The following is a 16,204-nucleotide window of genomic DNA, read 5'->3' as shown; positions in this document are numbered from 1 at the left end:
ATGCAGTCCGCGCGCGCAGAGAGGGCTGACCCGGCGCAAGGCGCGCGAGGCAATCGAACCCGAGCCGTGAGTGACAGAAGCTCGCTGTCGCACGGCACGATGGGAAATGTAGTCTCGCCGCTGGCAGAAGCGCGGCAAAACGCAAAGCAAGCCGGGATAGGCAGAAAGGTGTCCACTGGCTTCCAAGGTTACTGATGTTATACCTTGCCGTGGCTCCCGCCACCTTAACTGCTTCTCCGTGGAGCTGCGGTCGATAGCGGGAGCCTTCCACACCAGCCACCAGGGTCTTGAGTGCGCCTTTCAATCAGGCACCGCTCAGGCCAGCCCGGGGGCCTTCTGGGAGTGGGTCAGAGGTCGGCCGTGTGGCGCGCCGGTTGCCGGTTGCCCGCTACTCAGACGTTGGTAGGGACGGACGGACGGGTCGCTGGCTGGGTCAGTCGCCACGGGCCGGGGCCGCGGAGAGACCACCTCATCCCTCAGCATGTCCTACTGCAGGCAAGAAGGTGTGCGCGGCGGGGGAGGGGCCGGCTGTCCTCTCAGTGACCCGGCAGGGCAAGGGCCTTAGGGCACCGCGCGGGAGGTGGGGTGGTAAGTGGGCAGGTGGGGCCGGGCCTTGAGGAGGGCGGCGGTGGTTTGGGGCTCGGGCACGTGGCGGGGGGTCAGTCACAGCCCCGAGTGACCCAGCGTGGGGTAGAGGGCACTCGGAGCTCCCTTCCTGCCAGCACACGGGGACAGGCGGCGCCCGGCACCGCACCAAGGGCAGGGCTCCTTCATGGCCCATAATTAACGTGAGCAGTGCTGTTAGCCTCGGGGGTTATAAAAATCAGGAGTCAGCCGCCTCCCGCCTTCTGGATTTCGAGCCTTTAGGGTTTGCTTGTGTCCCGTTTTCATGCGTTTCCCCCCTCTCAGTCATGAAAGCTAGGGGCTGCTTTTATGGACATTTCTGCTGAGAGTCTCTTCCTTCCAGCAGCCGAGGCATTAAGAAAGAGACCAAATTTCGTGAGACTCGTGATAAAATGAGTCTACAAGCTCCTGCCTGGTCAGCTCATTGACACAAGATGTCACTGAGGCTGAGACTTTATTCGGCGTCAGATAAGGATTAGACACACACATATACATAATGAAAATACCCAGTTATGCTAGAATATGATAAATAAAATCCTTGCGCTTTGCGGCATGAGTCAATTTATAATGAGTTAGGCAAGAACCTTCCCCTTGCGGCATGTTAACCCATAAGGCCTTGTCTACATGGTGCCTCAGGGCACGGGGAGGAGAGTGGGGGAGAGTTAATTCTAAAGCATACCAACATTCTGCCTTAAGTGCTTTAGGATTCACACCCCTCTAGTGCGCAAGACACTATCTGGTTTCTTTGTACCTTCCTGTGAAGGGCTGATGCTTCAGAGATGGGATACTGGGTTATATGGACCACTCATTCAATCTCTCATGGTAATTTTTATGTATCTTTATGCCTTGTAGCCAGATTGCTCTGTGCCATGATTGTGCTAGATCTCATTTTCTGAGCTGTGTTACCACTCAGGTGGGAGAACAAGGAAAATTCCAAAGCTGCACAGGAAAGTGTGTGAATCATACTAGGAGCATGCCTGTTTGGCTCCAAATTGATTCAGATATCTTAATATGGTGCTACTGGGTCCTATGCTATATGAGGCACTGCACTTCAGAGACTTGACCACTCATCATTACACATCCCATAACATTTTTTTCAACAAGAGTAGTAGTAATAAGCTTCATGTTCTGACAAAATTTAAATTTTAAAAATCACATTCACCATATCTACATTATTTTTGTAATTGTAATTACATATGGATTTTTTCCTTGTTTCTTAAATGTCTGTGTCATGCTGTTGTGTCCTACTAAGTAGCTGCACGTTCCACATCAAGAGGTCTGCATTTAATGGTGAGGTGATCCTGTCTACATATGCCTCATTTTGGTATTTTTTAAAATGTCTTGGTGTTTGACAAAGGTCCTGTATAAATTAATTTATATTGTACCATTATCAAGCCTCAAAGCATTTTGCAGAATTATGAAATTATAATAACTGGATTAGAGTTTACACCCTACTTGCTCTCAATAACACAACTAATCACTAGACATAGAATACTAGAATGTAGGGCTGTAAGGAACCTCGAGATGTTAATCCATCCCTTGCGCTGTGGCAGGACCAAGTAAGACTTCTAGACCATGCCTGACTGGTTTTTGACTAACCTGACTGACCTGGTTTTAAAAACTTCCAGTGATGGAGATTCCATGACCTCCTTTGGAAGCCTATTCCAGAGTTTAACTACCCTTATAGTTAGAAACATTTTCCTAATATCTAACCTAAATTTCACTTGCTGCAGAATAATCCCATTATTTCTTGTTCTGGGAACATGGAGAATAACTGATCATCTTATAACACTGGTATCCCCCAGGTGCTTACAAATTGATTAATAATTTGCATGGCTGCAAAGTTTGCTTGACATGATGGAGAGTTTGCAATCAATCATTCTGGAGTCTAGATCATGATTATACCTTGACCAAGAAATGTGGACCTCCCTGCTAAATCCAGGAGCCTAACACGCCACAGAGCAGAAGCCCCCAGCCCTGTATGCCACTCCCACCGGTGGCTGAAGCCCCGAGCCAAGGCGCTCCCTCCCCCCCCCCCCTCTCCTCCCCCTCCCAGCCCTGGAATTTTTATAGCATGTTGGGGTCTCCTCAGAAAGAAAAAGGTTGAGAATCACTGTCCTAGCAGAAATCCTGCCCATATGCATCGACAGAACATGGTTTGTGTCTTTACTATCTAATAGGGCACTAACATTCCTTATATAATCTTAATTCTGAAAGGTCTTCTAGCATGAAGGGACCCTAATTTTTTTAATTGTGGTTCCTAGGTGCCACTATAATACAATAATAGTGGATCCTAGAGTCATTTCTAACCCCAAGTCGTTGAATCCTAGCAATTCATTCAGAATCTGATACCTATGGTAGCCTTGAATCTCTTTGGTGAGGACCTTTCTCTGTCTCCCCTGGCATCTAGTTCTGTTGCCTAACTGCTCTTATAAAGATGTTAATATTTTTCCTAAATTACCCTGCTGCATCTTAAGCTCATTATATCTTGCTTTGTCCTTACTGATTGCTGAGAATAATTGATCCATGTCCTGTTCATACCATCTTTTATGTATTTGTAGACAGTTATCCTGTCTCGCTTCAGTCACTTTTCTCTCTAGATTGAACATAGCCTGATTTTCTTAACCTTTCCTCATCGGTCGTATTTTCCAAACCTTCTTTGTCATTTTTTTAGCGGCTCTCCTTTGAACATGCTCCAATTTGTCTTTTTTAAAATGTGTTGCCCAAAACCAAACACTGCTCCAATTGAAGCCTAATCAGGGCCAAATAGAGCAGACTCATTAGCTCTTAAAATGAATGCATCTGTTTACATGCAGAACAGTTCAAAAGCTTGTACTGTGCAGCAGCTTTGTAAATGGCTTGTTTTATCTCAGCTTAATACTTTTTCTGAACTCTTGCTTTTTGTCTTTTTTTAAAATGTTAGGAAAAGACAGAATTATATTTGTGACCAAAGAGGACCATGAGACCCCAAGCAGTGCAGAACTGGTAGCAGATGACCCCAATGACCCTTATGAAGACCGAGGTCAGTAACATTTGGTAAAAGGATTGTAAGACATGTTTAACAATCTAATATATTGTTGTTCCCATTCAAATTAATGGAGCAGGTCTTCAGAGAATCTCTAAAACCCAGGTCAGTCTTTTGCTTAAGGCAGTACCACTGTAACTTACTCTTAACTTTATTTTAGCTTACTCTTTACTTTTAAACTCAGACATAATCCATAACTTAGTTGCCATTTTGGCAAACAAGCCACAAACTTTCTGCAATTCCACAGTTTAATTCTTTCTTAGAAACCAAAAGAGTGAATCACATCATGAACAGGTCTGAGAGGAGGATTTTAACACCATTTAATTCCATACAGTAGCTTAGTGTTTCTCTAACTTCTTTGTTCTGTATGTTTTCTAATGGTCCCACCTTCAACCTCAGCTACTTCAGTCCTTCTCCAATCCTTCAAAATGTTTAATTCTACAGACTATCACGCATGCAGTTTGTTGCAGTAGTAGTCTGAGATTCTTCAAAAATCCCAGTTAGTGTGAAAGTAATTTACACCCATGACCTTGTTCTATTCTGCACCCAGTAACCCATTTCAACAAGTACTAAAACTGTTTTCCTCCTTCTGTAACATACTGACCGCTTTAAAGGGACTCAGTTGTCCCTAATGCCTTAAAAGGCAAGTAACTTAACCCTTGCTCTTTGGAACTGAAATTTGCCAAAATATCATGCAGGATAAAACAGGGTATTGATGCTAAACAGTTGACATCTGCAAGTGAACTAACATAAGAACTCTCTGCTTTTACTATTACTATTTATTATCTTTTTATAAAACAGAATAATCTGGGAGTAAGCCTTGTAAAATTGTGGTTGCCTAGGGCAAGTAATCTTTTTTTCTTTTCTTTTCTATATCAGTGAGTAAAATATCTTAATTAATTGTCATGGTAAAGGTTAAAGGGATAGATGTTGATCGAGGCTAGTAAATTTCTATGAAAATGTAAGACTGGATTTTGGATTTATTGGATTGCTTTTATGTTCACCAAGCACAAAAGGCAACAGTTTGATATATGAGCGCCTGAAGTTGGAACCTAAATGGAAACAACGTCCTTTTTAGAGGTGTGCAGATTCACAGCTCCTGCTGAAATCAATTGTGGAGTTGTGAATGCTCAAGCAACTCTGAAAATTGGTCACTTTTATTTAGGTGTTTAACTTCAGAAACTCCTGTTTGAAATTTGGCTTTCATGTCTATTTCAATTTGCATGAATTGAGGTATATTAGGTCTCGGGTCTTGTTGCCTTCCATTTTGCTAAGGTTGAGCTAAATTGTTTCGTTTCCCAGTTGGAAATCTGTTAAACATACAGTAGTTAGCAGAAACTCTGCATCTAACTTTGTAATCTCTAAGAGGCAGTATTCATGCATCATTTAGCATCTAGAAAGCATATTTGGGGGTGCTATGTTAACAAACGTACAGTACATAGTCTAATTTGAACCGTCTTTTCCTGTATAATTAAAGTAACTTTTGTTTTCATACATGGATTTGTCCTAAAATGAGCATGCATTACCTATCTGCACAGATTCTGAACCTGATTACAGCAGTACGCTGAGTCCACAGATTTATCTGAACGCATCCTCGGTATGGATCCTTTGACATTCGTAATTACCTAAATTAAAATTAGTTCAAGGGAATAGAGAAATTTTTTGTGACTGTAGATGCCTACATGTATGTCAGATCAACAGACTTCTTTCAGGTAGAACAGTAACTTATCAGACTTTCCCATAGCACGATTGATTCCAAGTCAAAAGTTTCTCTTGAAGTTTAGGACAATATGGTGAGACATGCTTTGTATCCTAATCTCTGTGTCTCTCAGGCCATCAGTCAGTTGACTCACTCAGGAGGTTGCTAGAATGTATAAAGTGAAGCGATATTCTGAGGTATTGCTCAGTAGAACTAGGATAGCATTTGTATGCTAGAAAGAACATTTAAACCTGGTGTTTGGCATTGTCTAAGACAATACATTATTAGTATTATTACAGTATCTGTGAACTCGAGATAGTGTTATGTTTAGGGGGTAGGTTGAGAGAACAGCCCATGTGGAAATTCTTGTGAAAGCTAGTAATAAAAGATTGATTAAACATAACTTCACAGTAATGTGTAAGTAGAAACAGACATTCTTATACAGTACTTGATAATGCACCTCAGATATGCTGCTTAAAATAAATTTAATTGGCTTTCTTAGTATACGGGACTGGCAGGCTTGGTGTGATTGAGGTTAACCTTACACCTTTTCGGAGATGAAAAGAAATCACTGGTTTCCCCCTTAAATTTTCCAATGTCTGTGTCTTATTTCAGAAAGATGTGTAGAAGCTGAAGTTTAGTGTCTGTCAGAAGATCCTTTACCCCTCGTATTTTCAGGCAGGATGTGTTATTGGCTAAGAGCCAATGCTCAACACCAGATTTGTTGAAAACAATCTGCACAATAACATGTGTCAGCATCTCTATTTTGAGAGTAATGCATCAGCTTCTAAAGATTTCAGGTAATGCCCGCTACTGGCATGAAATCTAAACTGTATTTATATCTGTTGTCTTCTCAGTTCATGTACAACTTCCTGATTATGGAGAGGAGACTAGAACCCACAGTACCTACAAGTAGTCAGTTCTGTAATACATCTGAAGAGCACTTTCTGAGATGAGTTGTTTTTTAAAAGTGTATATCTAATCAGCCAGTTGTTGTACTCTGTGGGGAAAAAAACAAAGAAACTGGTATTTAAATGCTGTCTGAAACATTTTAGAAAATGCAGTTTTCTCATAAAGTATAATGTTAATAGCCTCTGATGAGTGATCTTTTTTATTGATCAATATAGTGGTGATAAGATCCCAACTCCCTTCTGCCTGGTCTCTGGTCTGTCTCTCTTCTGCAAAACTAGAGACTGCTGAAAATAAAGATCCCCCCATAACCTCACATCTGGAGAACATATAAGCCCTTGGAGATTTTATAATGCATTTTAACAGTTCACAGCATAATAAGTCACCTTACATGGTATGCACCTGAACAAAAAAGACAGATGCTTATATTGGCAGATTCTTAAATTTATACTGTCTTGGGTTAGATGAGGCTGCTTGAAGTCTTAAAATGTCTTTCCCATTATAATTGTAAAGACAGTGTCTTGGAATTTTTTTAAAGTGACGCTTCTGTTCTGCACTAGAAGTCCTATCTTCAGCAAAAAGGTCTTATCTAATAATGGGGTGTGAATGTAAAATTATCTCCTTGTAACTGAGATACAACAGTTAATTACATTTTTAGTAATATTATTAATTATGGTCCAGCAAGCCAATCAGGTTTGTTGTACTGTCAGAGCCAGATGAAAAGAAGGAAGAAAAGGATGTCTTGGCTTTGGTGTGAGGCAGAGTAGCCATGCAAGGAATTGGAATGTGAACGCTGAGCGTGGTTCTTTTCTTGGGACCTGTAAGGACGGGTTGCTTTGTTATTCTTTGATTCCAGTAGTTGCACAAATGAAGTTAGTGTGTCATAGAATCTAGTTCCTTTCTCATTTGGACAGCATGGGCAGAATTTGAAAGTGGCCAAGGCAACTTGTCTGGAAGGGCCAGTGAAATGCCATCTTTATGTTGGATGTGGAGGGGTTTTGGTGGAAAGGAGATCTGTATCATCTCACAAAGCAGTAATTCCAGCACTGTAGACCACCTTGGAGATGTACTCTGGATTTACATTCCTAATTTGGCCTGTCCAGGTCTGTTATGCCGTGGGGGAGGGGAGGGAAAAGGCCAGAAACTTAGTTGTCTTTTTCACTGTGATATTTCCCCAACACATCTTTCCTATCCTTCCCATTAGAAATACGTATGTTCCAGTGTGAAATGGCTTTTGAATTAAATACTGTAGTATGCTTTTTTGAACATGTAGTGAGTTGCTTCCACAGTTTAAGGGTTCTCTGAAAGCTTCTCACTTCAACTGTCCAAAGTTACAACACAGCAGATCAAAAAAAGAGAAACAGTTCACATGTCTCAGATTGCAGTTGTATCTGAGGGGAGGGAAATCTGTGGGTGGGGAAAGACATACGGACAAAACATTTTGAAATGTTGTAGAGCAAGAGCTCTAGTTCATTGTGTGGTTTTTATTTAAAAGAAAATTGGAAAAGGCTTTACTTGTTCATAAAGTAACATTCAGGTTTTTTTAATTTAGCTTCTACTTTGAACAGGAGATCTGATTTCCAGTGTTCAACTTCTGTGGCATAATTCACAATAATGGCCCTTTTGATCTTTTTTTTACTGTACTATACACGGAATAGTCACATATTTAAGGAAAAATATGCTTATTATATAAATGCCGAAATCTGTGCTGTGTCCTAATATAACTTGAACCTTTACATTTATTCAGAATGTGATCATTATCTCTGGGGCTCTCCTTTGACACTTGGCATTACAATGTAAAACATAGTTGTTTTTTGTTGTAGCTCTAGTTGTTAAATTCCTCTTTTACATCAAAGATTATTGCTTCGGATCAATAAATTGCATAAGGAAATCCTAATTATTACACTGCTTCTATTGAGTAAGATATAGATGTATTCTCCCCTTCTACACTTGTCAGTTATGAGGATTCAGTTGTTGTTGTCAAAACATAAGAATCTGGATCCCACTTTCTAAGCCAGAAGTATTAAAAATAAATGGGCAAAGCTACAGATGATCCTATCACATGCAAAATTTATATAATTTAAAATTAAGAAACCTGCAAAATTGTTTTTAAATGGTTTGTGTGTGCCAGGTGACTTTTGTTAATGTTACAGCACTGTTAGCATAACTAATGTCTTAAGTAGAAAGCGTTAACCACAAAAGATTCTAAATAAACAGATTTCAGTGTAAAAATAGGTTCTGTATTGAAATCATTGTCTAATGGCAGGAGTGGTTCCCAAAACTGCTAGTCAATGCACAGTGCCTGCCCTGAAATTTCCCATTATATAACAAACTAAGATCATAAAAAGACCACAAAAAGAAAGTCAGCAGAAGGAAACGATACTACAAGAACATGTAGGGTACATGTCTTGATAGTTCCATTGACTTTAGTGCTTTTGTGGATTTTTTAAACTTCTCATAGGAGAGACAACAGAAGTGAGTTTTGAGGATAAATTTGAATGAGGGAGATGACTTGACCTCCTCTTTTCACTGCAAAAGAAAATTGTATGGCTTTCCAGTTTTGCTGATGAAACATCAGAGCTTGTAAGCTCACAGTCTTCAATAACTTAATTTTGAAGCGCCTACAAGTTCCTCAAGGCTAATTGTTTTGGGGTTTTCCTGTGGTTTTTTTAAAGGGAGCGTGTCTGAAGAGGACTGAGAAACTAAAATATTAATATTATGAATTTTAAAATTTTCAAAAGTAAGAAAGTTAAAACAAAGGTTCTCCTAAGAATGTTAACTCAGCATCATTGCATCTGTTGCAGTTTATATTTCTGTGTTATAAATGTGTACAAAACATAAACATTAAGTGTCCTCATAAAATACACGGGATTGCCAAATTAATATTCACTTCTTGAATTATGGATATTTTAAATTAATAGATTCCAATGCCACAAAGGACCACTATGATCATCCAGGCTCTCCTCCTGTGTAACACAAGCCATAGAACTTCTTCAGAATAATTCTGAGAGCATATCTTTTAAAAGAACATCTAATCTTGATTCAAAAATTGCCAGTGATGGAGAATCATCCTTCGATAAATTGTTCCAATGTTTGTTTATGCTTACTGTTAAAAATTTGAACTTTATTTCCAGTTTGAATTTGTTTAGCTTCAACTTCCAGCTATTGGATCATGTTATCTTTTTGCAAAATTGACGTACCCATTATCAAATGTTCGTTCCCCATGTAGTGCTTATAAGCTAAGATTAAGTCACTGCATAACCTTCTCTATGTTAAGCTAAATAAATTGAGTTTATTGAGTCTGTCACTATAAGGTGTGTTATCTAATCCTTTAATCATTCTCATGGCTCTTATCTGAACCCTCTCCAATTTATTAACACCCTTCTTGAAGTGTGGACACCAGAACTGAATACAGTATTCCAGCAGAGGTCACACCAGTGCCAAATACGGCGGTAAAATAACACTTTCCTACTCAAGAGTCCCCAGTTTATGCATCCAAGGATCATATTAGCCCTCTTAGTCATAAGATCGCACTGGGAGAGCATGTGCAGTAACTGTTTACCATGATCCCCAAATCTTTTTCAGTCACTGCTTCCTAGAATAGAGTCCCCCATCATGTAAGTATGGCCTACATTCTTTCTTCCTAGATGTATACAGTTAGCCATATTAAGACACACATCATTTGCTTGCACCCAGATTACCAAGAGATCCAGATCGCTCTGTGTCTGTGACCTGTCCTTTTCAGTATTTACCATTCCCTCGATTATTGTGTCATCTGCAAAGTTTGTCAGTAATGATTTTATGATTTCTACCAGGTCACTGATAAAAATGTTCAATAACTAACAACCAATCTTTGCAGGACCCTACTAGAAACCCATTCACTGAATGATGATTTCTGGTTTACAGTTACATTTTGAGACTTATCAGTTCGCCAGTTTTTAATCCATTAATGGTTGCCAAGTTCGTTTTATAGCCTTCACATTTCTTAATTAAAATGTCATGCAGTACTAAGTCAAATGCCTTATTTAAGTCGAAGTATACTACAGCAACGCTATTACCTTTATCAACCAAACTTGTAATCTCATTTAAAAAACAAAACAAATACCAAGTTAATTTGACAGGATCTATTTTCCGTAAACCCATGCTGATTGGCTTTAATTACATTACCCTTCTTTTATTCTTTATTCATTGAGCCCCCCCATCAACCACTCCATTATTTTGCCTCAGATTCATGTCAGATTGACAGGCCTATAATTACCTGGATCATTCCATTTACCCTTTTTAAAAAATGGCACATTAGCTTTCTTCTAGTTTTCTGAAACTTTCTCAGTGTTCCAAGATTATTGAAAATCAACATTAACAATCCAGCAAATTCATCAGCCAGTTCTTTTTAAACTTTTGGGTGCAAGTTATCTGGTCCATCGTAACCTCAACATTTAATATATAGAAACTTAATTATGGAATGATTTGGCAATCCAACCATTTGGCCAATGGAATGAGATTAATTTTAGATACATTTTTATATAATTCCCTTGGAAGATTTAAAAAAACTAATGCCCAGCATGTTTGCAAAATACCTCTTGAAAGCATTAATGAAGGAAAGACTTCAGAGGTGTGGTAGATAATAGATAGAACAAGCTCACTTTACAAGCCAACTGCAACAAAAGTCAGTATTCCAAAAATGAATTTGTAATGTTAAAGGGAGTCCTAAATGCAGTTCTCTGCAGGTCTGATGCACCCTAATTATAAGTACTTAAGTAGGTTAGAGAGTACAAAGCAAATGTTATCATAAGTGCAGACATTTTTATTTGTATCTGTGATAGTCAGTTTCCATTAGCTAAAAGGTTTTAGGTTGGGCAAGGTCTGCAACTAATTGCCTGCCTAAGCCCTTGATCTGTTATGATGCAAACCTATGAGTGTTTTTCAAGTGTAGCCTCAACTAGTACTTCACAGCAGGTCTGGATTAGAGGATCAGTGTGCTGCAGACTACCTCCGGAAGAAAAAGTGCAATTTATGTCCTGCCCACTTGCTTCATGTAAGAGGATGGCCTAGGTGACCCCAAAGGTGTCTTCCAATTCTAACTGGATACAATTCTAGCTGATATAGTATATCACTTTTAATAAAGATTTCTCTGGTCCACTGGGAACAAAGCTCTTATTCTTGTTCAGCTTTCTTTTAAAAACGTGGTTTGGTTTCTCTGCGGATCATATTAGAAGCTTGTGTCTTCTTAATGGTGAAATTAGTGGTGTTATATCTATTTTTCTACTCTTGCAGTATCCAGGAGTGTGTGCCAAAGGTTCATGCATGGAAAGTCCTAATTTACAATTGAAATTTGTGTCACCATGCAGTCTGAGTTTTAAAACTAATAATTTCTGTTTTAGTTTAGGAGAATTATACAAGGAATTTTATTACTGCAGTGCCCTCATCAGGTTCATTTTAGAAAACTTTTTCTATGTTGCTCTTAAAGTATTTGGGACTCAGTCATTTTGACAATTGATATTCCATAATTTCCCTCAGTGACTTCAGATTCTAGTTTGCTCTGTTTACAAAGCAGAACCATATTTATTTTACACTGCAAGATCAGCCTATGTTCTTTCTGCTTTATACCATCCCTAGCAAGAGAGTCTAGAATCGTCCATCGACTTTTTTTATGAAGCTGCTTCCCCACCCCCCCCCGGATTCCAGCCATGGTTTGCCAAAGATGCCATGATCTCACTAATACCATGATGCACTAGTACCATGATGCACTAGCTACATCTTATTCATGTAAGATAATTAATTTTGTCCAGAAGGATAAGTGACAGTTCTATAAGCCTGTCCAAAAGACCTGTGTGTGATAATGTTCCAGTCTTTGGGCAGTAAATAGTCCGTGCTTCCAACACAGAAATGGTACAAAGAGGACTGTGCAGTTTACTACTAGGCTTGGTGTAAAGAAGATAGTGAGAACTCAGTGCCTTCTGCAGTGCTGAACCAAACCCACTTTGCTTCAGTTGTAAATGCCAGTTTCTCCTGACCTGATTTGGTTGAATGGAAGTAAACTCTGGAGACTCATGAGATTCTTGAGCAAAAAATAATAAACGTTTTCAGTGTGTATACTCCAATGAATGCTTAGCTATTGTTTTTCCTGCTTTGTCCATTCTTGTTTCTAAAAATAAAACATGAATTATGGTCCCCAAGCACTTGAGGTAGCATAACCAGTAGGCCCAGTGCAGATGGAATCTTTGGAGATTTTCGATGATAAACTCTAAGAAGTCTCTCTTGAGCATGTGCAAACTTTAGTTACTACCCCCACCCCAAAAACGCAAATAACTTGAACAAATCTGGGCAAAAGACAAATCCCTGACACAGAGGCCAGTGTCCTGCCAAATTTCAAGTCGTTGCTACAAATGTGGGGTCACTAGAGCTTTTACAAAAAAAAGTTGCCCAAATTTTTTAACCTGGGCAAAACATCTTTTCTTAGCCTTATTCTAGGTAATGGCTGAACCTTTATGGCTTAAATTTTCAAAAAAATAAATCAAACTGAGATAGAAACTCAGCAAGGAAAACTTCAGCCCAAACACTTAGTTTGGCAAAGTAATAAGCGATTGAAAACAGGGTCTTATAGTGGGAAGTGTCGGTCAACCTTAAGTTGTCATCTTCTTGGGGATTCAGGCAGCACAACCTATAATAACATTATCAATTCACTTTATTTTATTTTTATATTTTTTTATAAACTTACCTTTCTTCTTATTAAGCTGTTTAACATCTTGCTTTTATTTTTTGTGTTTTCATTCCTAGAATAGATCCTAATATCTCTTTCCTGTGATGTCATTGTGTCTTCTTTTTCTTCTATACATTGTCTTCTCTGCTTCCTTCCCTGTGATTTCTTATTCTGCCAGAGATGAATTGGGCCATGAACTAACCATTTCCCTTTCCCTTCTCAGCAGTGGATCGAACAGGTCAGAGTTGAGGCACATTGGCTAGGCAATAAAGTAGAACTTGCACTGCCACTGTTGATGCTGTACTCGTTCTGAGGATGTAATAAAGGACCTCAGACTTCAGTGCTGTCAGCCCGTACATTTAATAAAACAAAATTAACCTTAAAAACAAAGAAGAAAACCTATAGGATGCCTAATTTTTATTCTGTCTTTTGTCTTTGTTCAGGCTTGATATTGCCTAATGGAGATATCAACTGGAATTGCCCATGCCTTGGTGGAATGGCTAGTGGTCCCTGTGGGGAACAATTCAAATCAGCCTTTTCCTGTTTCCACTATAGCACAGAAGAAATAAAGGGATCGGACTGTGTGGACCAGTTCCGTGCCATGCAGGAGTGCATGCAGAAGTATCCAGACCTTTATCCCCAAGAAGATGATGATGATGAAGAGAAGGAAAAGCAGAGCAAAGATTTGGAAACTACTTCTATGGAGGCTGCGGTAGCCAAAGAGGAGAAGGGATCTAGCTAATGAAGATGCATGGAGGCTCTTGTCTCCACTCCTTAAAATCAGAGACATGGATGTTTTGCAAAATGTCTGTCTTTTGAGTCTTCAAGAAATGTTTCACCTTTAATGTTCTGTACACTATAGTGTATGAAATAACTTATTACAGGAGCAGAGACCTCAGCCCTGTGGTCTTACAAGTAAACACTGCAGAAAGAGCAAATATATATGCATCTACTGTGTAAACTATTAGTGGGCACAGCCACTGCTTTAACAATTTTTCTTTCTCCATTTCTCAGTTTGCAGATTGGGTTGAATAATGTCTGTAAAATATAGAACATACTTCTTTCAACCAAAAAGTTCCATTAACCAGTGAATCAGGTCTATACCCATTTTAGTTCATTCTGATCAGTAGTTGTTCCTTTTTAACGTGTTCTATGCTGTTGATAAGAAAAGCATCTTATGGAATTTCTTAAATATTGGCTGCATATACTACTGATTCTAGGTAAAGATTTCCTGAAAACGTGTTAAAATGTATGGCTTTTTCATTTTATGAATTGAATATGGCTCTTGCATTTTGAAAATGGTGTGTGTGGCACAGTTTTTGATAAAACTATCAAGTGAATGGGAAGAATGCTGATCACTGTGTTCCTTTGTTCTGAAAGCCCTGCTCTTGGAGGTCCCACTGTTAGTGTCTGTTCCTTCTGTATAGACAAGTTCTTACAATATGCCATTGACAATAAAATTGAAACGTTACCCGGAGTAACACTCTCATGGTAGATACTGTGACTTGAGCACATATTAAAAAAGCAAAATCTTCTTACCTTGTTTAGAAGCCTTTGTCTCCTTGTTTTGTTTTTGTAATTTGCACTACTTCGATTGAGAGTAGAGCATGATCTCTTGTATTGTAAAGAGATTTTTAACTCATCTGAAATTCCTCTTGATAGGTTAAAGTAGTTAACTTTTGTATGTGCCAGTTATGTGTCTTATTCCTTCTTTCTCTGAGAAGCATGAACAATGAACGCTCCTGAGGCTGAAGTGGGATGTGTACGAGACACATGGCTATAAAACAACAGTAACCTCTTGCCATTATCCATGATCATGCAAAGTTAAGTATATGTAACATGAAAGCTATGGTAGTCTGCTTTAGACTTGAATATGGACAGTGTATTATAAAAATTATATTAGATTACAACTTGCAGGTCAAAGGAATGTTATATATACAGTCTTCTCCACTAGCGAAAAGACAGCCATGATAGTCAGTGTGATACACATTATGAAAGGGATCTTACCCAAGGCTTCAGTAAATATGTGTAACTCACCTTCACCCTCATTAGTAAATTGTTATAAAAATATAGCGAAATACATTTTGCAATAGCATTAATTCACTCCTGTAGGTGTGATAATGTTTAGATACTTGCCTTCCTTGGTGACTAAAAGCCTTTGGCATCATCACTCAACATTGCTAAGATGCCCTATATCAATACTTCGGTGTAGTGTTACTTGCTTATTAAATTATTTCAGTGTAAATGGACCTATCTGTTCTCTTCTGCTAGCCTCTCTAAAGCACTGTCTGCACTCGTGGAATTTCAATAGTTATTGAATCTTCATGTGGGATTAGGCAATTGGTAATAACTCAGTCCTAGAGAAATAAATAGCAAGTACCCTGAGCAGACTTCGCATTTAAAAGAAGCAAAGTGTGCCAAAACTTCTCAGTCTGTGCATGAAACAGTCAGCAAAACAAATGCCAACTTAAAAACCTGAGAAAGTGGGCACCAAAGTGACACAGTGATAAACCTTGACGCCTAGGCAATTGGACCAGGGAGAAATGAAATCTCAGGCAAACTGATAAATACAGGGTATGGATAAAGAATCACATGTACCTGAATCTTTGTTTTTCAAAAGGAAACCCAGCTTGCCATTTGTTAAAGGAATAACAGAGTGTGCTCTAAAAATTGCTTGCTGTTGTGTTTCTCCGCTGTGCTTTTCTTTCCCACGCTGCCTTGTCACCTTGCTGCTTTAGGATTTATTATCTGTAACTGAGTATTTGAGGCATCTGTGTACTGAATACAGAATGCATGAGTTCTAGCCTTGTATTTGTGTTGGGTCAGAATCTATACTTCAGTCCCTTGACAGCAGGTCAAAAATCATTATGTATTTGTTTCTAGTTGTACCAGCTGTATGCTGTACAAACATGAAGAAGCATATAGTCCCTTCCTTGAAGAGCTTACACTTGTTTTCCTGACCAAAACAATGTCAGCCTTCAGTATATGATTTTACAATTTGAGTAGATTGTATGATTTGTCCTAAGTTAAAACTGATTGCCTTCTGCCATTTCTAATGAAGATGATTGGTTGTAATTCCTTGTTCCAGACTGTTCACTGTCGATTGGTTACCGCATTCTACCCCAAGTGTGGCTGCATTACACTGGAGGATGAAAGGATTCTTGTACTTGTATAGCATATAGCTTACATATGTTAGGGTTCCTTTTCGCCTAAATTACTTGTACTGAGAGAGTGCTTAGGAGCCCCA

General features: G+C 39.0%; 1 protein-coding gene across 1 annotated transcript; it reads left to right on the top strand.

Moving 5' to 3' along the window:
- Positions 1-169: 169 nt before the first annotated feature.
- Positions 170-15,760, top strand: CHCHD4 (coiled-coil-helix-coiled-coil-helix domain containing 4). Its single transcript, XM_067544324.1, has 3 exons — positions 170-503; positions 3,548-3,646; positions 13,401-15,760. Exons 1-3 carry the CDS (start codon positions 482-484, stop codon positions 13,697-13,699), a joined length of 420 nt encoding a protein of 139 aa, XP_067400425.1. The 5' UTR covers positions 170-481; the 3' UTR covers positions 13,700-15,760.
- Positions 15,761-16,204: the final 444 nt, after the last annotated feature.

The sequence above is a fragment of the Emydura macquarii genome, unplaced genomic scaffold, assembly GCF_026122565.2.
Source record: "Emydura macquarii macquarii isolate MOO-44397 ecotype Brisbane River unplaced genomic scaffold, CSIRO-AGI_Emac_v2 contig_968, whole genome shotgun sequence".
In the NCBI taxonomy this organism is placed as follows: Eukaryota; Metazoa; Chordata; order Testudines; family Chelidae; genus Emydura; species Emydura macquarii.
This window is presented reverse-complemented; position numbering and strand designations above follow the sequence as displayed.

Bases quoted from the DNA above. Each gene is read 5' to 3' on its own strand.
- CHCHD4 (XM_067544324.1), top strand. From the start codon at position 482: ATGTCCTACTGCAGGCAAGAAG. The intron at 504-3,547 runs GTGTGCGCGGCG...TTAAAATGTTAG, and splicing joins GTCCTACTGCAGGCAAGAAG to GAAAAGACAGAATTATATTT. The intron at 3,647-13,400 runs GTCAGTAACATT...GTCTTTGTTCAG, and splicing joins TGACCCTTATGAAGACCGAG to GCTTGATATTGCCTAATGGA.